General features: G+C 41.5%; 1 protein-coding gene across 7 annotated transcripts in view; it reads left to right on the plus strand.

Annotated features, from left to right (window-relative positions):
- Positions 1 to 23,315, plus strand: part of NCOA2 (nuclear receptor coactivator 2) — a 168,691-nt gene that overhangs the window by 126,415 nt on the left and 18,961 nt on the right. For all 7 annotated transcript variants that reach the window (XM_044423977.1, XM_044423980.1, XM_044423974.1 and 4 more), the window contains exons 7-12: positions 409 to 597; positions 702 to 803; positions 899 to 1,039; positions 11,057 to 11,204; positions 15,032 to 16,298; positions 21,438 to 21,648. In XM_044423977.1, coding sequence (XP_044279912.1) covers positions 409 to 597; positions 702 to 803; positions 899 to 1,039; positions 11,057 to 11,204; positions 15,032 to 16,298; positions 21,438 to 21,648 — 2,058 coding nt within the window. The remainder of the gene's footprint in view (positions 1 to 408; positions 598 to 701; positions 804 to 898; positions 1,040 to 11,056; positions 11,205 to 15,031; positions 16,299 to 21,437; positions 21,649 to 23,315) is intronic.

Here is a 23,315-nt window from a genome sequence, read left to right on the forward strand (position 1 = left end):
AATAATCTTAATTTGAAGATAATTGTAGCTAGGAATAATTTTAATCAACCTGAAGGGAAAACTTGAACCATAACTTCCCTGAACCATAGGGAAAACAAAACTTCCCTGAACCATAGGGAAAACTTGGGGTAAAAAATCTTGACATGTGAAAAATACGTTCACTGACAATTTTGAAGTATAAAATGAGAGCTTATGCTTTGGCAAGAACACAGATCAGGAATTCCTAAACAGCTTTAAAACAACAGCTCTGTTCACTTATACTGGCATGGACTGTAATTTAATTTTGTTTAGACTCATTTTCATTGTTGTACTCCTCAGTATTAGGATCACTATTAAGAATGAGCATGTGGTTCTTCCAAAGTTTCTGGTCAGCAACTAATCATTGTGAATTATCTTTGTTTTACTCAGTGAATGGGGGACCTTGGTCTGGTGAAGCTCCTAGGCGCAATAGCCATACTTTTAATTGTCGGATGTTGGTAAAACCAGTAACTGATTCTGAAGAAGAAGGCCATGATAACCAGGAAGCACATCAGAAATATGAAACTATGCAGTGCTTTGCTGTTTCTCAACCAAAGTCCATCAAGGAAGATGGTGAAGGTAACCAAAATCTCTTTTTTGTTATTTTTAAAATATCCTTTCCTGTCTAACCTTGTTTTATCAAATCTTTTCCTTTGATTAAAACTATTTTTCTCCTCTACAAGATCTACAGTCTTGTTTGATTTGTGTGGCAAGAAGAGTTCCAATGAAGGAAAGACCACTTCTGCCTGCCTCAGAGACATTTAGCACTCGTCAGGATCTGCAAGGTACTGTAAGAGTGCATGCCAAACCTTTGCCCATTCTCTCTTGATATATAAATAACTTAGGTATCTCTAGTAACAATGGCTTTATATATTCTCAGGCAAGATAACATCACTAGACACTAGTACTATGCGAGCAGCTATGAAACCTGGCTGGGAAGATGTGGTGAGAAGGTGCATTCAGCGATTCTATGCACAACATGAGGGAGACATGTCTTTTGCCAAGAGGCATCATCAAGAGGGTAAGGATGCTCCAAATGTCTTCTGTCTGAAATGTTCAAACAGAATGTTTATAAAAGGAAAGGAAGAACAAACCCTTTACTGTTTTAGAGGGGCTCCAAAACAAAATGAAATTCGAAGAAGTTCAAAATCTTCCCATTTCAATGCAGCCTCAGGAAACATTTATGATGGGGATGGCACTGAATTTGTTTGGCTCAGCATTTATAATCTGCCTTGTTAAAAAGCATGAACACGATTTACATTTTTTTTCCTGCTAGCATGCTTGTAAACTGACCCTCAACAGATTTCAGGCAGGAAACAGTTAATATAATCAAAACTGGTCATAAAGAAAGAAAAAAATAATATGCATCATAAAATAGCATTAAAAAGCAATAAATTTGCTTTTTGGCTCTGGCCTCTTGGCAGAGCAGCAGAGGCACAGGCTGGGAGAGAGCGCTGAGTGGCCAGGGGACTGGCGAAGGCAAGGTAGGAGCTGGGCAGGGGAGCAGAGGGCCAGGAGCAGCAGAGAGAAAGCGGTCGGGGCCAGACAGGCTAGAGCAGCCAGGAGGAAGCAGAGGGATGGGGTGTTGTCCCTTGGCTGTATCCCTTAGCTGTGGCCCAAGCTGTCCGGGGACTCCCTTCCCTGGGACGCAGAGGTGTTTGTTTTTTTTTCTTCCTCTCCTCTCCTCTCCTTCTTGTGCTGTGCTGTGCTTTTCCTCCAATTTAAATTTAAGTTTATTCTATCCTTGTGTGTGTGTGCGAGTGGGTTTTCATCTGGGATAACTGGGCGAGTGAAAGGAACTACAGAGCTAACAAGACAGGGGACCAAGGTAAGGTCTTGGAAGGGATACCGATGGCAAACCAGGAGATGGCCTTGGCAGGAGTCAAGGGTGTTGCTGTCTTCTGCGAGAGCTGCGACCTGTTTGCCCTTCTCCCCCAGGAGAGGCAGGGATACACTTGCCCTTGGTGCAAGATGGTGACCCTGCTAGAAGAGGAGGTGAGGTGCCTGAGGGCCGAGAGAGCTCTCCAGGCCCCCCCCGGAGCAGCCCCCCTCTGGACAGAGGGTTGAGGGAGAGGCCACGGGAGGAGCAGCTGTGGAGACATGGAGGTATGTCACCCACAGGAGGAGGAGGCCAGCACGGCCTCCTCCTTCTCCTGGCACCAGTCTGGAGCTGGGAAACAGGTTCTCCCCACTTGGGGGGGGCTGGGGCTGATGAGGCCTCGGGGAACCAGCAGGATCCCCAGCCTGAGATGTCAGGCGGCAAGGAGGCCACTGCAGGAGAGGCGAGGGCCAGGGCACGGCCACCCACCAGCACTGGAAAAGTACGGTGGCAGGTGATTGTTGTTGGGGCCTCCCTGCTGAGGGGCACTGAGCCGGCGGTGTGCCTCCCCAGCCTGGAGACAAGGGAGGTTTGCTGCCTGCCGGGCACACGCATCCGGCATGTGATGGACAGAGTGGAGCATCTTGTTCGCTCCGGGGGTCACCAGCCGCTCCTGGTGATCCATGTGGGCACAAACGATGTGGCCAGGCAGGGTGTGGTTGGGACCACCAGGGACTTTGAGGCCTTGGGGAAGAAACTCAGGGAGTTGAAAGCCCAAGTGGCCTTCTCGTCAATCTTACCTGTCCAGGGATTTGGGCCAGAAAGGGACAGGAGGGTCTCCGAGGTGAACAACTGGCTTAGAGTGTGGTGCCAGAAGGAACGCTTCGGGTTCCACGACCACAGCACCCGGTTTCTAGCCAATGGACTTCTGGCAAGGGAAGGGTTACACCTCACGAGGATGGGGAAAAGGTCCTTTGGAAATGCTCTAGCGAGCTTCATCCAGAAGACTTTAAACTGAGCCGGGGGGTGGGGTTCAGGCTCCCCAGAAATATGTCTGCACTGGACAAGAGTGGGGATCAGGGCTCTGGGAGCAGGGTTTTAGAGGTACTGCAGGGACTAACAGGACTCCTACAAAAAGGGGCCAGGTATCAGGGAGGTTGGGAGGAAGGAGGAGGGAACTCCAAGGAAAGGAAGCGGTGGGAAGGAGTTGAGGTGCATGTACACCAATGCTAGGAGCATGGGTAATAAGCAGGAAGAGCAGGTAATAAGCAGGTAATAAGCAGGAAGAGCTTATTACTCTCCTGGAAATAGGAGGGTATGATCTGGTGGGAATCACAGAAACTTGGTGGGATGAAAGGCAAGTCTGGAATGTGAACATAGAAGGGTATCACCTTTTTAGAAAGGACAGGAAGGGAAAGAGGGGTGGGGGCATGGCCTTATACATCAGGGAAGGGATAGGATGCAGTGATACAGAATGCAGCACAGATGGGGATTCGGTAGAGGCAGTCTGAGTGAAACTTAGGGGTTTTCACAGGGAAAGAGACCTGACAGTGGGGGTATGTTATCGCCCTCCAGTTCAACTTGAGACCCTGGATGATGTCCTGACAGGCCAGATTCTAAGGATATCTCGGGGGAGAGACACAGTAATTATGGGAGATTTCAGTCTCCTGGATATTAGTTGGGAGACTCACTTGGTGGTGACAGCCAGGTCATGTCGCTTCCTAGAAGCTATAGAGGGAGGATTTTTCACACAGAGGGTCCGAGAGGTGATGGGGGGCGGGGGGAACATCCTTGACTTGGTCTTGACGAATAGGGAGGAGCTGATAGATGAAGTACAGATTAGGGGAGCTCTGGATACGAGTGATCACTCCATCCTTTGCTTTGAGATCAGGGGACTGGGGACGTGCAGCAGGTCAAGCACTAGAAGCTGGGACTTCAAGAGGGCCAACTTGGAGAAAGTCTCCTGGGATAGGTTACTGGAGGGTAAGAGAGTTGAGGAGGGGTGGATAGCACTCAAAAGGGAGGCTTTGGAGGCGCAAGCCTTGATGATACCTTTAGTCAGTAAGGTGGGGAGGCGGAGGAGAGTACCGCCATGGATGCGAAAGGAGGTGGTTAGAGGGATTAGACGGAAGAGGAACCTCCGTAGGAAATGGGTACTGGGGGAAATAGACAAAAGGGAGGAGGAGGCCCATTGCAGAATATTCTTTGCAAGGCTAAGGCTGATTACGAGCTGAGACTTGCCAAGAATATCAAGAGCGACAAAAAGGGCTTCTTTCAGCATGTAAATAGGAAGAGGAAGGGGAGACAAGTGGTGGGACCACTAAATAAGGAGGAAGGACATCCAGTGACTGATATGAGGGAACAGGCACAGATGCTAAATGACTATTTGCCCTCTGTGTTCTCTCCAAAGCAGGATGGGGGATATCCATATAGGAGATTTGATGAGCCTGGGGACATAGGGGCATAGATTAGAGCCACCCCCCTTGAAGTCGAGGGGCTCCTCAGGGCATTGGACATTACAAAGGCTCCAGGCCCTGATGTGTTACACCCGAGAGTACTTAGAGAGTTGGTAGGGGTTCTCTCATGCCTGCTGGCCTCCATTTTTGAAGCCTCGTGGAGAACGGGTGAAGTTCCAGAGGACTGGAGGGTGGCATCAGTGGTCCCAATTTTCAAAAAGGGTAGTAGAAGGGACATGGGGAATTATAGACCTGTTAGCCTTACGTCCATTGTAGGAAAAACAGTAGAAAGGCTCATAATAGAGAGAGATCTAGTGATGCTAGATAGGGAAGGGAGACTGACAGCCACAACACGGTTTCCACAAAAACAGGTCCTGCCAGACAAACCTTGTGGAATTCTATGACAAGGTTTCGAGATGGCTAGATGGAGGGGATGCAGTGGATGTGGTATACCTGGATTTCAGCAAGGCCTTTGACAAAGTGCCCCATGATATCCTGGTGGAGAAACTGAAGAGTTTTGGGATACACCAAAGCACTGTCCAGTGGATTATGGCATGCCTGACTGACCGAAAGCAGAAGGTAACCATTAGTGGAGAATCATCAGGATGGCGGCCAGTGACAAGTGAGGTCCCCCAGGGCTCTGTCCTGGGGCCGATCCTGTTTAATCTTTTCATTAATGACATGGAAGAAGGGGTGAACAGTCTGCTGATCAAATTCGCAGATAACACTAAAATTGGAGCAGTGGCCACAACTGAGGAGCAGGTACTCCAGATCCAAAAGGATCTGGACAGACTATGGAAGTGGGCAGGAGACAACAGGATGGCGTTCAATGTGGATAAGTGCAAGGTCTTGCACTTGGGGCATAGGAATAGCTGTCATAAGTACAGGTTAGGTGACAAGTGGCTGGAGAGCAGCACTTGTGAAAGGGACCTCGGGATACTGGTTGACTGCAGGCTAAACATGAGTCAGCAGTGTGACACAGTGGTCAAGAGGGTGGTCAAGAGGTTGCATAGCCAGAAGAGTGGCTTCTAGATCAAGAGAGGTATTACTACCACTCTATACAACTCTTGTGCGCCCGCAACTGGAGTATTGTGCTCAGTTTTGGGCCCCTCATTACAGAAAGGATATAGCCAGGTTGGAGTCAGTGCAGCGTAGGGCCACAAGGTTAGTGGCCGGTTTGCATGGGTTGGGGTATGAGGCGAGGCTGAGGGAACTGGGTCTCTTCAGCCTGGAGAAGAGGAGACTCAGAGGGGATATGTTGGCGACATACAGGTATGTGAGGGGATGTCACATGGAGATGGGTAGAGACCTGTTCTCCCCTGCAGAGGAAGGCAGGACGCGCTCCAATGGAGCAAAGCTCAGGGAGCCAAGGTTCCATTTGGATGTCAGGAAGCACTTCCTGACAGTTAGGACCTCGAGGGTGTGGAATGGGTTTCCAGGAGAGGTCGTTGAGGCCCCATCGGTGCAGGTGTTCAAGGATAGGCTGGACATGCACATGGTGGGCATGTCGTGAGCCGAGCCGGCTGGTGCCGGAGGTCAGACTAGATGGCCTGGGAGGCCCCTTCTGACTCGCTCTGTTTCTATGTTTCTAAATTTAATAAGAGAGACTGACCAACTTAAATATCAGTAACAAGATAACATAGAAGATTTACAATGCAAGATTATAATAAATGTGGGATCCAATGCTGTAAATTATGAGTTGTATACTTTTTTTTCAGAATATATCTAAGCAGTTTTGTTAACAAAATACTGGAATATTTTAAACAGAACCCACAACTGAAGTAGAAAGGAATGATAGCTAATCAACCAAAATACAAATTTAGGGAGAGTACCATCTTTGAATCACCAAAGGCATGCTTTTCCTGCCACAGTCCAATAGTGCTGCTGAATTATTTGTTTCAACTCCCAGAGGGCAGTTTTGGACCAGACCATAGCTATAGATTTGTCTTAAAAGAATCCATTGGTCTAAAGTCTAAAAGATTTCTAACCTTCAGTCACTTGCGGATGCACATGTACCAAGTATACTGGTAACTCCTAACTATTAATTACTAAGTTAGGCACTTGACAAGCGGAAGTATAGTAGAATCTTCTTTATATTTGCTATTCAAAGTATACATGTGGCATACATGTTTAAAATAGCATGTATGAACTGGAGGGTTCTTCCTTACTGTGTATTTCCTAAGAAAGGCATTTGTCTGCTATGCTGCAGTTAATGAAATATCCTATAATGATTTTCCCAGAAATATATGGAAAGTGCAAGCATATTTATTGACCTTAATTAAAGGACCTTGTAAGATCTGTCCTCTTCTCTGGAGGACTCTTTAATTTTCTGGGTTTCCACAGTGAACTGTTTGGGTTATTGTATAAGATTTGTTGTTGTTGTTAGTTGTGAAGTCGCGTCCAATCCATCGCGACCCCATGGACAACACTCCTCCAGGCCTTCCTGTCCTCCACCATCCCCCGGAGTCCACTTAAGTTCACACGGACTGCTTCAGTGACTCCATCTAGCCACCTCAATCTCTGCCATCCCCTTCTTCTTTCCCAGTATTAGGTTCTTCTCCAGGGAGTCCTTCCTTCTCATTAGGTGGACAAAGTTTTTGAGTTTCATCTTCAGTATCTGGCCTTCTAAAGAGCAGTCAGGGTTGATCTCCTCTAAGACTGACTGGTTTGATCTCCTTGCAGTCCAAGGGACTCGAGGAGTCTTCTCCAGCACCACAATTTAAAGGCCTCAATTTTTCGACACTCTGCCTTGCAACTGGGAATACCATAGCCTTGACTATATGCACTTTTGTCAGCAGGGTGATGTCTCTGCTTTTTGGTATGCTATCTAGATTTGCCATAGCTTTCCTCCCCAGGAGCAAGCGTCTTTTAATTTCTTGGCTGTAGTCCCTGTGTGCAGTGATCTTGGAGCCCAGGAAAATAAAATCTGTCACTACTTCCATTTCTTCCCCATCTATTTGCCAGGAAGTGATAGGACCAAATGCCATGATCTCACTTTTTTTAATGTTGAGTTTCAAATTCTATAAGATACTCACACTTTAATGTGATAACTGGTGCTGTCCATGATTTTGTTAAAGAAGGCATAATCAACAGAACTTTTAAAAGGAAAAATAAATTGTGCCATGTTGGTTATAGATTGTACTAAAGGCTGGAACTTTAATTCACAAAAATTCTATATTAAATTTTTGGTTGTTTCTTTAAAACTGTGCAGGAAGAATGTGTTGTTGTCAAAGTGGGGTCTGCATGGGATAGTGAGGTTCATGAGGTTTTGCTTTCCTTTAATTAGAGTAATGTTCTGATGCTGGAGCAGCCCCCGCAAATTTAAAGCAACTTTAACTTTAAAGCTGTGTTTAACAAGCCACATGGTGTTGATGCAGATGAAAGTCCTGGTTTGCACATGTATGAGGGCTCTTCGAATTGTGGCATAAATTTGAGGGGAAACTTTTCTTCCTTCCATCTTATTAGAATCTTTCCTGCTACAGTATACTGCATACTCTGGGATGTTAATACTCCAGGATCCTTATGTGTTTCAGCTCTATATCAAATGAAGAAAATGTGTGCCTTTTCTGATTTAACATGGCATGCAGATGAAATTTCAGTGAGCTCTACTGCCGTGAACTCTCTGCAAGTCAGGTTTATATTAAACTGAGGCTGAAGTGTGCATAGTCATTAGACATCTAACTTTGGACACTCGGATAAGTAAGAAAGATAGTGGACAGGAAGTAACTAACCTTGGGTCTGTGCCAGAGAACAGGAGTTTGAAAAGTCCTCTGAAATATGACTTCCAGTGCCCAATGTATGAAATGCCAAGTAAAGTTCTGGGAATCTAATGTAAGTATTTTGTTTTCCTCTTGCTTTTAAATGAATCCTAGAACAGCAGTCCCAAGCAGGACTTGTCTAAGCATAAACAGGGCAGGTGGACTAGTTCACCTCATAACCCAGAGTCTGAACAAATTTTTCCCAGATCAAATCTAAATGTTTGCCTTATGTCTTTTTAATATTTATGTATGATTTTATTTTATTTTATTTATTTTTGATTACATTTTTAAACTTTGCAAGCTATAACGTTAAATAGAAATAATTTGTTAGAATAGAAAAGCATTTAAATACACCCATGCATGCGCGCGCGCACACACACACACACACAAAGGCTATGGTAGTGGAGTGAAACTCCTCCAGTTTTGCAAATGGCTTAACTTTAGTGATCTTACATCAATGCTGTTGACAAGGGAATGCTGGAATTTCCTGCTTTATACTAAAAGGATTATTTCTGCAGAGAGTTCTGCCCAAAGGTTAGACTGAAAGAATGACATACCTTCAGTCTGAAATTTTACTTTATATTATTGCATAGTTAACGTAGGCTTTGCTTTTCTTCACATTCTTAACTCTTCATAAACTCCTCTGGTGGTTTAATGTGTGCGTCCTGTTTTCCTTCTGCCAAAATAATAATTTTTAAGTGTCTTTCATGCTAGTACAACTTGAAGACAGAAACAGGGAAAGAATCCTACCATACCAGTGTCGCAAGTCTGGAGGAGGGGGTGGGGAAGCCAGTCTGGCATTGTCAGCATCTGAATGTCACTGGATAGGCTGCATGATTGATACAGGAAAACTGCAAGCAGGTCCTAGATCAGCAATAAAAATGGGTGTTTTTGCATCAGAGGAAATAAGGATGTGGAAAACAAATCGTTAAAATAACATTTTTTTACCTGACATAAACATTTTGGAATGCCTTCAGAATTTGCAGGTAGGAAAGAGCAGGGCAAAAATATGTTTTCACTGGATAACCCTGCCATAAGCAAGACGTTTTGAGTCAGTGCAGGAAAATTACGATTAAAACTAGTTCATAAAGTTTCACAGTGAAGAAAACATCAAACTGAAATTCAAAATAACCAGTTTTAGTAGCCTTTTGGGCTTTTGATTCTCCAGGTTTGATTTTGGTTTGTGAGCAAGTTGTGGCTTCAGCAAATCATAATTGGGCCACTGTAACAAAGGGTGTTTTTTGGAGTACCTGCAAGTGAGTTAAAGAAGTATAATGCCAGAGGGAGGAGCAGGAGCTGGCAAGGTTCAAGCCTGTTTGTACATGTAAAGCCAAACCATATTTTTGTATTATATTTAAAAGAGTCATTTGCTTTGCCTCTTAAGGCTAATACAGAGAACACAGCCTTTTATGCATGATTGGGAGAGTGCCATGAGGATTGTGCCTCTCTTCTGTCCCATCCTGGATTTCCCCAGCCTTTCCTTACTTTCCTTAACCATTGCTCAAAAACACGTTTGCATCAACACCAAGCATGGTTAATGCTAGGCAAGGTTCATCCCTAATCCAGCATTTGTAAGCAACCATGAAATCGGTTTTCAAATCCTGGGCTAGAAATGAACCATGATGAACATAAATCCAAATGTAACACTAAGAAGGAGATTGTGTGAACATAAGAGTGGAAGGTGCTGAGCAAAGGGAACATTCTTACTGTGTTGACCAAGAATGAGCAACTTGTGTTCCTCTGGCTATTTTTTGCTGTTCTGGCTAGGACTGATGGGGCTTGAAGGCCAAAGAATCTACAGGGCAACAAGTTGTCCGTCCCTGATTTATCCCTTATTCCTAAATGTCATCTTATTTTATAGGATAACCAGTGATGATCACCATCTCATAGGTGTGTGGGTAGGACACTGAGGCTGAGAGACAGTGACCTGATTCATAAAGTATTTGTTATTACATGCAAACAGGTTTCATCCATGCATGAGAACTGCGGGTAATGCCTTGCCAAGCACCGCTCAGTGGAATCACAGTCAGTGTGAGCTTTGAATGGGGAACAACGTGGCAAAGATCTCTTTATATTTATCTATGCTGTATCTCACTATCTTTCCAGAATGCATTCATACACCTAGCATAGGAAGTTGGTTGTTGCAAATGAGCAAACGCTCTTAATTTTAAGCATCTTAATTTGAATCTGTTAGTCTTTGGACATAAGCATGATGCTTAGATTTCCCTGTACTGTGCTTAGGATAGGGGAAAATCCAGTTCCCTCTATATTATTTTAAGCACCTTCCATTCAAATGACTGCCTATAGCTCATTTGGAGTGCCTGATTGAGATGCAGACAGAACAACCAACTTTTCCTGCTCATGTCAAGGCTGAGGTTGGCATGTGTTCAGGAAAAGTGTCCCATCCCTGGGGATCCTAATCCATCTATTGAATCAAGGTCTGCTGTTGGTTAATTTCTTTTATCTTGGTGTTGGTGTCTTTGACAGTGCTGGTTTGTTTTTGGAAGCAGAATAGGTTAGTGTGCTTTGCACTCATCATCTGGAAGCTACAGCTAGTATTGTGCCAGGCTAATTAATTTTAAATTGCTGTTTGGGGTGGGTGGAAATCCTTCCTGTATCTGATGATTGTGCACAGACAGTATCAAAAGAAAATCTACAGGTAAATGCCCAGTTTTGCCAATGCTGGCATGCTTGCGTTCTCTCTCTCTCTCTCTCTCTCTCTCTCTCTCTCTCTCTCTCTCTCTCTCATTCTCTCTCTCTTTCTCATTCCCTCTCTCTCTCTCTGTCTCTGTTAATACTTTACTGTGCTTGCACTTTGGTCTTAAATCTGCCAAACATTAGCTTTTTCTTTAACACAGCCTTGCTGATTTTGCAAAAGGAATAGCAGATTTTTCTTGCTTTCTTAGGAAGACGATGTTAATGGACAGAGTCCAGGCTTTCATGTGAATATTCCTGCAGCAGTGTGGGTTCCTTACTACTATTTTCTTGTTTGTGCTTGCTTTCAGTGCTGAGGCAGGGACTAGCATTCAGTCCTGTCTATCGATTTTCTTTGTCTGATGGCACTATAGTTGCTGCCCAAACGAAGAGCAAGCTCATCCGTTCTCAGACTACTTGTGAACCTCAGCTTGTAATATCCTTGCATATGCTTCACAGGTAATTTATAAGAATTTGTTATCCTGAAAAATCTTCATTTCCACTTTCTATGAACAGCTGCAGAAAGAGTATTGTTCTAAGCTGATGGCCCTTTTGAGCTGTGTTGGCTTTGATATGACTATAAAATAAATGAGAGTTTTTATTTTAACTGCTTCTGTTTTCTAAAGAAACACACATCTCTCAGACCTCAGTGATTTGGAAACATATCTCAGCTGTATGAATGGAACTGTAGCCCAACTAATTTAGGACTGCAGTTAAAAGCTGTTTTTTCACTTTGAGATCTGTTTTCTATCCTGGCCATAAGTATTTATCTTGAATGTGTAGTCTACAGAAGATGAATTAGTAATACTTCGTATAAGAAAGTTAGTATCTTTTGACCTTCCTTCCATATACCAAAATTATTTTCATAAATGTTGCCTCTCTAGCACTGACTCTTTTCTATAACCTTGGGAAAGGCCAAGGGGAGCTGCATTTTGGAAATCTGGAACAGTTAAGAGAACTGATATGGCAATGCCAGCTCTGTCCTAAATGTGCAAACACTCATTGTAATTCCAGATACCTGTCTCCTGGAGAGTTAAAATGGCTTCACTCTTCCAAAAAGAGATTTGGTATATGGGAGGCAAGGACACATAGTATGTGGATAGGCTGAAATGGCACCTTCCTTGAGTTAAAACAAAAACTAAAGAAAAGTATTTTATTGTATCATTAAAAGTAAGTGTATGTTTGTGTCACGGTTATTGTATGATCATGGATAGATTTTAATAAAAATGTGCTTTCATGGCTTCTTGATTATCTGCTGACAGCATAGGACTGAAACACTTGTGCAACAATTCCCTTGACTCCCATCAAAGAAAAAACTAGCATTTGACAATTTGAAACTGTTTTGTTGGAATTAGGAGGCTTCTTTGCTATTTCTTGGGTGGCTGATGAGACAGCAAGTTAAACAAGAAATGCCAGGTGACAAGTTATGTATTCATAAGAAAGTCTAGTTTTTACCAGCTACCACACAATCTGAGAAACAGGATATTAGCATGAATCTCTGTGTGTGTTTTACATAATTTCTCCTTTCAGTTCACTCATCTCTTGCTAACAAGAATTGACTGGATAATTTCTCTTTTGCCTCAACTTTTCTTCTAGTTCCCATGCCACTAACAGGGCAAAGTTTAAATGTTTCAGCTGCAGAACTTACAGTGCAAACATTGCAAAGGAATGTCTAAATCAGTGCCAAAAATGCTATTAAATGTACTTCATAAAGTGCTTTTCCTTCAGTATTCCATTCTGAAAGCTTTTGATTTGTTCAGAAACTTGGGTGGGGGTAGAGAAAAGCCCCCCCAGTTTAAGCCTTGAAAAAAGAACTGACTACTGATTCTAATTTTATGACAGAATAAAAACCTTGTGTGCCTGAATAAATCTGCAAGGAGAACTAAATTTGGATAGCCTTCAAAGAGATGTCTTGTACTCATCTTCCTTTAATTTTCTTGGAGTGATGCTACTTTTTATCCTCAAACAGCATAGCTTCTTCCTGAAAAATGTGATCCCCAGATTCTACTGGGCAGAATATAGTTCTCCACGTATTAAGGGCTGCCATCATCTATTACATGTGCTATATGTGGTGATGAGGCTATGCAGGAAAGCATAGGCCTTTTGGAAAAACTTTTCACTATAGGCAAGGTTGGGTTCTTTCCATGTATCCCCACAATAAGCTGTTTTGCATTATCAACTCAGTCTTCCAGCCTTGCACCTACTGAAAGACTCTGATGGTAAAAAAAATATAGTGAAAGGCATCCTCTTCTTTATATGCTGGTTATGCTAGAGAGAGATGCACATATCACAGAGTACAAACATACAAACAAAACCCCTGGGCAGTGGAAAGCATAAGTTTGTCCAGCAGTTCCTTGCAGTAGAGGTATAGTTGTCTTCCCAGATCTAATATATACCTATTATCTATTTCCACATGACCAGAAGCCCTTGTAGTAGGCTGTTTTCCCCATTCTGCAGAGTTTTGGGAAGCTACATTCTACAGCACACATTAAAGAGCTCTGTTAAAAAAAAACCTGGAGCAGCACTAGCAATACAGCTATCTTTCCATAAAATAGTAATCTTTTCCCTTCCTTTCCTCAAATTGTCTATTGTAAACATAGTAAGATCATGCTGCTACTTACAGAATTATTCCACAAAGGATAGAATATGGTTGGGTGCATGGGTCGTGTAGAAATGCTTCATCTCTACTCTTTTTCATTCCATCCCTTTCTCCAATATGCATGCTTCAGCTTGTGCACACACAAAACTCTTCCCTAACTAGGCTGATGTCATTCTGAACTTGTTTGCCGTAGGTTTCGTTTGGCTCCAATACTTAGAAAATGTTGTAAGGGGGAAAGGACTGTTCTTTGAGGTGACTTTAAAAACTCTGCTTTCTGACTGTAAGCCTTGTTAGGAGAGCAGTTTTCAGGGCTGGAAAGGATGTGTTTCTATGCATTCAAAAATGTCAGCAAATATCTGTTAATTTTTCAGGTAGGAGAGTGGATTTGCCTTACTTTTAATGCATTGTGAAATATTAGATTTATAATACATTTTACATATATGTTGCAGATATCTATATCTAACTGGAATTTTCTGTCTAGTGTATGCAATGTTACAATAGCTATTCAGGCAGAAACATAGTAAATATGAGCCTGGAAAACATGGGTTCCATTGACAGCTGGAGATTCATTCAGGATCCATGTGAAAGTTAATAGATTGATGTGCACATTACGCCAACTCACTGTGGTAATAAAGCACAACGGTTTGATTGTTGTGAGCACAACCCAGTGTGCCTAACAACATTTGGGCTTATCCCCTGGGTTGTCACCTCCTTCTTACCCCTCAGTCTGCCAGCCAGAATTTTGGGTATTTTGTGGGTCAAGATGCTCTTCCCTCCCTGCTCAGAAGCCATTTTGATTTGCTGTGGTTTTTCCACCGGTATTTTTTTATTTTTTTGGAAGATTGCTTTTACAATCTCCATTTTGACAGCTACTGACAGCCTGTCTAGTGCCCAAGCAGTACACTGGGGGGACTCTGAATGGCTTAGTGATGTTTGTTGTTGTTTTTTGGAGACCAAAATATGTGCATTCTAAAAAATAGCTGAAATTGCAGCATTTGACAAAGTGGCAAGGAATTTTTTGATGCTTTTCCTAGTAGCTCATTTGCTCCACAACCCACAATGGGGATGAGCATCTAGGTTCATATAATTTGCCAATGTAGCATAGGTAAAACAATCTTACGACAGACTGACCATAGGTTCTCGAGATGGTTTGTTAGAAAAACAACAACACAAGAACCAAGCATTACCTGTTGCTGATGTAGCACAATGCTGGTCAGTTTGACTTTCTTAAAGCCAAAAATGTGGTGACATAAAATAATTTGCTGAGACTGTAAGTGTCTGCTCTTGAGTATTGTTGCATGGAAAAGAAAACACAGCACTCCTAACTGAAGGATGTTCTGAAAATGCACGGAGCTTGCAGCTGTAAAACTATGTACCTACGGAATAACCAGTTGCTCCCTGGATAAGCGCAGGCCATAACATCAGAACTCTAAACTCCAGCTTTCCCTATGTAGTGACGCTCAACAGCAGATACTTGTAGCACCCAGTGATCTTTGTCAAAAAAAGGCAATTGAGTGTTTCCCACCTTTTATTTGTTTCCCTTTTTGAACAATATAGGTGTTATTGCACACCCAAGTTGTAGGTATAGTAGGTCCTATGCTGATTTTGTGTATTGTAATTGAACTTACATTTTGCAATTTCCTTTATCAAGTGCATGTGTATGTGATTATGTTTTTTCATATCACAGGGAACAGAATGTCTGTGGAATGAACCAGGAATTAACTGGACAAACAATGGGAAAGCCATTGAACCCAATTAGCTCTAGCAGCCCTGCCCATCAGGCCATGTGCAGTGGGAATCCAGGTCAGGATATGACCATCAGTAGCAATATGAATTTTGCCATAAATGGCCCGAAGGAACAAATGGGCATGCCAGCGAGCAGATTTGGTGGTTCAGGTGGGATGAACCATGTGTCAAGTATACAAGCATCCACTCCTCAGGGTAGTAACTATGCACTAAAAATGAATAGTCCTTCTCAAAACAGCCCTGGCATGACACCAGGTCAGCCAAACTCTATGCTTTCCCCAAGGCATCGCGTGAGTCCTGGAGTGGCAGGAAGTCCTCGGATCCCACCCAGTCAGTTTTCTCCTGCAGGAAGCTTGCATTCACCTGTTGGGGTTTGCAGCAGCACAGGAAATAGCCATAGTTATACCAACAGTTCCCTCAATGCACTTCAGGCTCTCAGTGAGGGGCATGGAGTCTCTCTAGGGTCATCATTGGCTTCACCTGATGTAAAAATGGGCAATTTACAAAATTCCCCTGTGAGCATGAATCCTCCCCAGCTAAGCAAAATGGGAAGCCTGGACTCTAAAGATGGCTTTGGACTTCATGGGGAACAATCAGAAGGTACAACTGGACAAGCAGAGAGTGTCTGCCATTCAGGAGAACAGAAAGAAAATAACGATAACATGCCCCAGGTTGTCAGTGGTGAAAGGCCTGATGGACAGAACAGACTGCATGATGGCAAAAGCCAGACAAAGCTCTTACAGCTGCTGACCACCAAATCTGATCAGATGGAGCCTTCACCTTTGTCTAATACTATGGGAGATGCTAACAAAGACTCTATGGGAGGTTTATCTGGTTCTGGTTCAGCACATGGAACCTCGCTCAAGGAGAAGCATAAAATTTTGCACAGGCTCTTACAGGACAGTAGTTCTCCTGTAGACTTGGCCAAGCTCACAGCGGAGGCCACAGGCAAAGAACTGAGCCAGGAGACTGGTAGCACAGCTCCTGGTTCAGAGGTGACTGTTAAACAGGAACCAGTGAGTCCCAAGAAGAAAGAAAATGCACTACTTCGCTACTTACTAGATAAAGATGATACTAAAGATATTGCTTTACCAGACATTACCCCCAAACTGGAGCGGTCGGACAGTAAGACAGACCCTTCCAGTAGCACAAAGCCAGTAGTTATGAAGACAGAGAAAGAAGAAATGCGCTTTGAGTCAAATGACCAGGTAAGAGAAATCCTTTTCATTCTTCAGCAAATTCATTCTGTCAGGCATGGATACACCATTTCTTGTTCTATATCTGTGATGCCAACCTCTTACGCAGGGTGCCTTTTTTTTTTCTTTTTTCTTTTTTTGCCCCATGAACAACTGGTAAGCAGGCGCTATACTTGATTTCATATCTGGTTGGACCTGTTTGCCTGGCTTTTATTTCCAAGACTGGCTGACTGAAAGACCTGTTCTTGTACTTGCCAGCTGGTTATAGCCTAGCTGTTGGTACATCAGTGGGGATAGGGAGGAAATGTAGGAAATGGGATGATGTTCATTTATAGAAACAGACTAGAATGAAATTCAGTGCCTGATATTTAAGTATTGTGGGGTGGGTTTTGGAAGGCAACTTTAGGAATGGTAAAAAAATGAATTAAGTAGTGGGGAAAAGAATCTGTTTGAAAAAGTTTGCTGGTAAACCAGCATAAAGTGACTTAGATTCCTATATACACTTAAATTATATGGATGCTTCTATGCATCATACAACATAAACTCTAGAGTGAGAAAGTGAACGAATCATGGTCGATAAACAATAATCTTGCTTCCTACAGGAAATACAACCTAAATATAGATCAAAGCTTAAAATGATTTAATAATGCGAGAACAGTGAATATTTTAAACTGTTCTGCCTTTTCTCTGTTTTTGTCTCATCTTCTCTTTTCTTCTAGAACAAAGGCTATAATGTTTTTGTTTTGCAGTAGGATTATTTAAGTTTCCCTTCTCAAGTGGCGTGTGTTTAAAATAATTGCTAATTTCAGTTTGTACATGTTTAACTGCAAATATAGCAGTGCCTTGGTGGAGTAAATATTTTATAAGGAGGAGTTTGACGGGGGAAAAAATAACATTCCCCTTTCAAGTATAACTTTTTTTTTAACAGAAAACACTTTGAAGTTGCCCCAGTACCAAAAATAGCATTATTCCAGGTAGCATATTTAAGGTAACATATTTAAATAGTCATCTTCCAAACCCACAAAATTGAGCCCAGACTAATGATTTGTAAATTGTTTAAACTATTTAAATAATTTCTATAACTTCGATATCCTTCTCTTTCTTCTGACACTGCTTAATACATGCATTCTGAAGCTACTTTTTTAAACATATGTTTGTAATCAGTGTTGCTGTGGGAGGTAATAATGCTCATATTGTCTGGGATATTTCTTCCCTACAGTTTCAAAGTAGTCTGGTGTGTAGATACACAAGGCTTGAGCACTCCTTTTATTCTGACTTTTAAAAAATCTTACCTAATTATAAAGGAGTCCTGTGCTACCACAGCAGTGGGCCAACTCATTTAAAAAATGCTGTGCTTGAGCTTTTCCTCTGTGTGTGTGTGTGTGTGTGCGCGCACGCGCGCACTTACACACATGCACGCATGTGCATTTTCTTCCTAAGTTATTTGCAGAGATTTTGCTTGTCTGGGTCATTCTAGATTATAATGTTTAAAATGGACATCCCTAAGTAAAAATACTACCATTAGCAACAAAGAATTAATTGGAAATATTGAAGAAATTCTGAGGAAGAATTGTCATAGCCCCTGCAATGGGTACACTCCTCTCATTAGTCAGATCTACAATGAAGCCCTGAAAATAAATAATGTATTTTATTTTAAATGTATTTAAATACATGTATTTTTATGTATTTTAAATAGTGTAAATAATGCAATGAATAATGATTACAATGGCAGTACTGTATTAAATTCTCCAAATAACATTTAAGCAAAATGATTCATGTTGCTACATATTCATGCTGTGCATTTCCCTATTTGCATTCCCCTCAACTTGGCACTGGTAGGAGTGGAAAAGAAAGCAGGTCAGTTTGCCCAAACAATATGGCTGGTCATAGCTTTGAGATAACAGTAGTCTGCCATCTTTGGCAACAGAACTGCACCAGGTTCCATTTGTCATGCCCAAATTTATTCAAAGTAATAAAATCCTTAGCTCCCGAGGGTTAAGGTTAGGGTTAGGGTTAGGCTAGATAACTGGACTGAAGAATGGCAAAAGATATTCAATTAGCTGTCAGCATAAATGTGTTGTACATTTTATGTCTGAATTGACAGGAATCGCCTAGGAAAGATCTTGAAGTCCTAACAAATACTCCCTGAAAAAGGATCTGTGTGCTGAGGCAGTAAAAATGTGTCTTAATCATTTTAAAATCATGTTCTTCATAAAACTGAGTATTTACATCAGTTGGAGGAAGAATTTCAACTTTCCTGAATTAGCTTGCTTGAGAGTTTTTTGGGGTTTTAAGTTCATGCCTATCTATCTGTTTTGAACTTCTGCCAGGTAAAGAGCAGATGGAAGTTGATTCATTCTGTTTATCTTGTATAAGACCATTGGTCTATCTAACCTAGTAACAGCTACTTTGACTAATAGCAGCTGTCTTCAAGGTCTTTATGCCTGAGAGCCTTTAAACAGGAAACTGAACCATGGAATGACCTTCTATATGCCAACTTGTCCTGCTTTCCCAGTAAAGTTCTGGAATAAGCTGCAGGGGGCCATAAGCAGGCAACAATTGACAGCTGGCCCCTGTTACAGGCCATTTTGGACAGCCCCTTTAATATCCAAAGTTGCTTCTGTATATGTGTCTATATGTAATATATAAGAATTATATTTGCCTAGAATTGTATCTTTTTAAAAAGATTTATGGGTAATTATTTTCAATTTATTCATTTTTATTGTTTTTGCCTGTTTTCTGTAGCAACATAACAAAGATTAAAATATATAAATGATAAGAACTTGAAAAGCATATACTGTAGTATATGTGTAAACATATAGTATAAACATATACTACATAGACAAAATAATTATATAAGCTCCAATAGCTTCATACAGTAGTATATAATTATATTAATGGAAAAAAGAAAAATACAGTCCTTAAAACGCTCAAGGTATTTCATCAGCGGTTCATTGCGTAAAACAAAAGCAGGTTTCCAGAAAACATAACACTTGGACTTTAACACTATTTTGTGTAAGGTGGTGGTGGGAGAGAGAGTTTCAAGTTACTAAAAACATCTTCCAGTATGGCTGCCTGTGATGTTCCAAACTCTGAAGATTACAGGCATCCAATGAAACATGGAAAGAACATGGAAGTGAAGGATGTATTTGTGGTTCGCATGCCCCACAGAAGACTATTTTGGCTAAGTTTTTTGCACTGATGTATGAGGAGGAAAGGCTGAGATGCCACCAGTATATGACATTTTAACCTCAGTGCCACACCTGGCACAGAAAGAACCCAACTGGCTACAAGGGCAGAGTGCTCAGTCCAGAGCCCCACCTCCTTCCTTGGAGCACATTTCAGCAATAGGATCCTGACGTGTTCAGTGCCAGGATACAGAGCATAGGATTGTGCCATAACAGTGTTAGGCATTGCGTCTGTTTAAAGTCACCTTATTCCAGATCATTATATCCCATCGTTTCTGAAACCATTCTTTTGAAGAGCATGTTTTTATAGAGTTGCTATTAACATTCAAGCCTCTATAAGTATATTTGTTTATTAATTAGTATTTTTGTAACTGACCTTTCATGTCTAAAAAGAATTTCATTTTTGCTGAATGGTGAAAATTCAATTCCAAAAAAATTCATAAATGTCTTACTAAGTCAACTCTCCAAATTTTAAAAAGTTTTGGGACAGTCTTACCAAATATACAAAAAGTCAACTGTCTTCATGAAACACCTCCAACATTTCATTGTAGGAAGGCCATAAATCATCTTAGTCCTAACCAGGATATACTGCCACTGATAATGTATGCATGCATGTGAGCCTCTTAACTTCCACATGTTAGGGTCTGAAGAAAGAAAATTCAATGAAGACTAAGTGTTTCTTTTTATCTTTTTCATCCCTGTTGTCAAATGCCAGTGGATTCAATAAATTTGGAATATAGTGATATTTCAGGGAATGTGAAGTAATGGATTCTTTTTGTTTCTACCCAAGTTCTGTAGAATCCTTTTGGTTTACAAATATATGAAGTCCCAAAATTATTTTTCACCTCAAAATTGCATCCTTGTGGGCATTGTAAGTGTCTTGCTGAGGGTTCTATTGGTACTTCAAAGAGCAAAATTATGCTTGAAGCACTCTGGTAACTATTTATGCCAGATTTTGAAAGCCACTGCTCCCTGTCCCATTTTAAGATGAATGCCTACGATCATCCATGGCCAGTATGCAAAATTATGGAATAATCTGAATTGGTTGCCATGGAGCCTTTTATTGGATTGCTGCCTATTTGTCTTGAATTGAACAGTATAGAGGAATTATATGATTTCTCTATATTTTAAATCCCCTACCTTTATTTTTTTATTATTAGAACATTTCTATGCCGCCCCTTTACATACATGATAGTCTTGACCAGCTTTAATTTTCTGAATAATTTTTGAATTTCCTCATCCCTCAGAAGGGTTTTCATTTCCTTTATTCTGTGTCATGTGCTTTGCTTGACAAATTTCTCTGATCATCAAACCACTAATTTCATGTAAGTAGGGAATTTTTACATTCCTGCAAACTAGATACAAGCTGTATTCGCACTTCCATATTACATGGACATAACCTCTGTGGGAGGGTTTCTTTCTTTTTAAATTGTTATGTACTTTTCTGCCAATGATGAAATGCTCTGGAAAGATGCAAAGTGGTATGCGCAGTGTGGAAGTAACTATTTTATAGAATGTTTTAGTACAGTCATAAACAAGCAGAATCACAATAATGACAGAGAGCTGATTTCTGCCAAACAAAGATTCTTTGTTAAATTCATGGAAATCTGTATCCATTGCAGTCCTTGGAGATATCTCTGTGCCAACTCATGGCTAGGCTGCAGGGAGTGAATATTACCAGTTCTCTGTTAAAACTGAGCTTTAATTGGTCTGCTCTGTGCTTCCAGAAGGCATAGTGATAGGAAAGCTTGAGGTCTCTGGCTGCACGCAGAACCAGTGCTTCCTATTCATCAGAACAGAACACACTAGACTGTTTTCTTTGTTGGAGTAATACCAGACATCCCAACCAATGAAAGATGTGTTGGATGTTATAGGTGATAATGTCATTTTCAGGCATTTGCAATGTCTTGAGCTTGTCCTCATATAACAAAACATTTTGTCCCCCCACCCCCTTTTATTAAAGCCTGGCAGTGAGCTAGATAACTTGGAAGAAATTTTAGATGATCTACAGAATAGCCAATTGTCGCAGCTTTTCCCAGACACACGACCAGGTGCTTCAGCAGGATCGGTTGACAAACAAGCCATCATCAATGACCTCATGCAGATAACAGGTGAAAACAGCCCTGGTGCACCTATTGGAACCCAGAAACCCACAATGAGGATGTCGCAGAGCAGTGAGTTTGAGCTATTACAAGAGCATGAAATTATAATAATTATTTTAATAAAAATGTTGTTTTGGGGATAGAGTGCCTCTGAGTCTTTCAGAATACTGTGGAGTTTAAAATCTTCAATAATCAAACAGCACCACCTGCTGTTCTAGTTCATGGAAATAGCATTTGGAAGTCACAGGTGGTGAGTCTCAAACCAAGAGATTGCCCTACTTTGGAAATATGAGTCATTCACAAGTCTTTTTACAGGCTGAACTGGTGAGGAAATTCCTTACCAATTTCCCCACCAGAGTGAGTTTCCTGGATTGCTTACTGTTCCCATGGTTTGGCACAATGTGCATGTGTGTGCATCCTGTGTTGCGGAACTGTACTGCCACTAATATAAGTACTTACCCTAAAAGATACGCTGAGGCACTAGCAGGTTGCTTGCTATGGAATGATGTCTTGTGTTGTTTTCTCATTTCCTACATGGAAAACTCTGTATGTGTGTGGATTACTGTTTCTGGCTAGAGCCAAGCAAATGAATGTGCTTTTAAGCCATTAAAAAGTAGGACATGGGAAGAAATGCATTAAAATAAATTGCAATGTGATGATGCAACTAATTACCTAGGGAGATGGTGGGCTCTACCACACTAGAGGCATTCAAGATGCAGCTGGACAGTTGTCTGAGAAGGATGGTTTAACTTGGGGTCCTGCACTGAGCAGAAGGTTGAATCCAATGGCCTTCTGTCCTCTTGCAACTCTACTATTCTATGATTCAGTGAGAGGGAATGGCCCATGGTGAGCATGAATGTCTGCCCTGTACACTGAGCTGTTTCATAAACAGCCTGTCCTGCTTGACTTATTTGCCAGGTGGTTAAGACCTGCAAGCTCAGCCATGAATTACGGAAATGTTGTTTAGCCTTCTCATAAACAACACTCATCAGATTCATACAATACAACAATACCAAATGGGGATTGCATATTCAAAATAGTGGCTGCTCATGCTCTGTATGTGCCACAGCCTTTCTGTGGGTTAAATAAGCATATGGGGTGTCTTGCTAACAGCCCTAGTATAAGCTACTTGGGAACAGGTACCTGTTTAAACTTTTAACTTTACCCAGCTGTGAGTGTTACTGAAGTGCCAAGTGAGCTATGGAAAAAGAGAGAAAACTGACTCTTTTGATGGCCTTCCAGTAAAATCTAGTGCTTACCACCATACTACATTTCTTTTTAACAAGCCACTTTGGAGAGAAAATATATGATACGAAATTTCTGTAAATCTAGATTCCTTTATAATAGCAGCCCTCTACATTTCTATGTCTGAGCTACAGTAATATTAGAATGTGCTTTTAAGCCATTAATTTATACAGTGCTTTTGATTGTTGAAAACATCTCATATACATTATGATCCATGATACTCACTACAGGCCTGTAAGGTAGGCCAGCATTATGGAGAGCTGAGAGGTAGCATTTTATCTAAAACAGTGTTCCCCAAACCTGGTAATTTCCAAATCTGTTGTAGTGCAACTCCCATCATCCACAGCTGATATTACAACATATCCAGAAGGCACCAGGTTAGCAATGCTAGTCTAACTCCAATAATGATTTACTAGCTGAAAAACAAACTGAAATATTGTTGTCTTCCTGGTTCACAGGTTATTCACTTTGCAGTCTTCCCTAAGACTGATGCC

The sequence above is a fragment of the Varanus komodoensis genome, unplaced genomic scaffold (genome assembly GCF_004798865.1).
Source record: "Varanus komodoensis strain SLA01 unplaced genomic scaffold, ASM479886v1 scaffold14_1, whole genome shotgun sequence".
Taxonomy (NCBI): domain Eukaryota; kingdom Metazoa; phylum Chordata; class Lepidosauria; order Squamata; family Varanidae; genus Varanus; species Varanus komodoensis.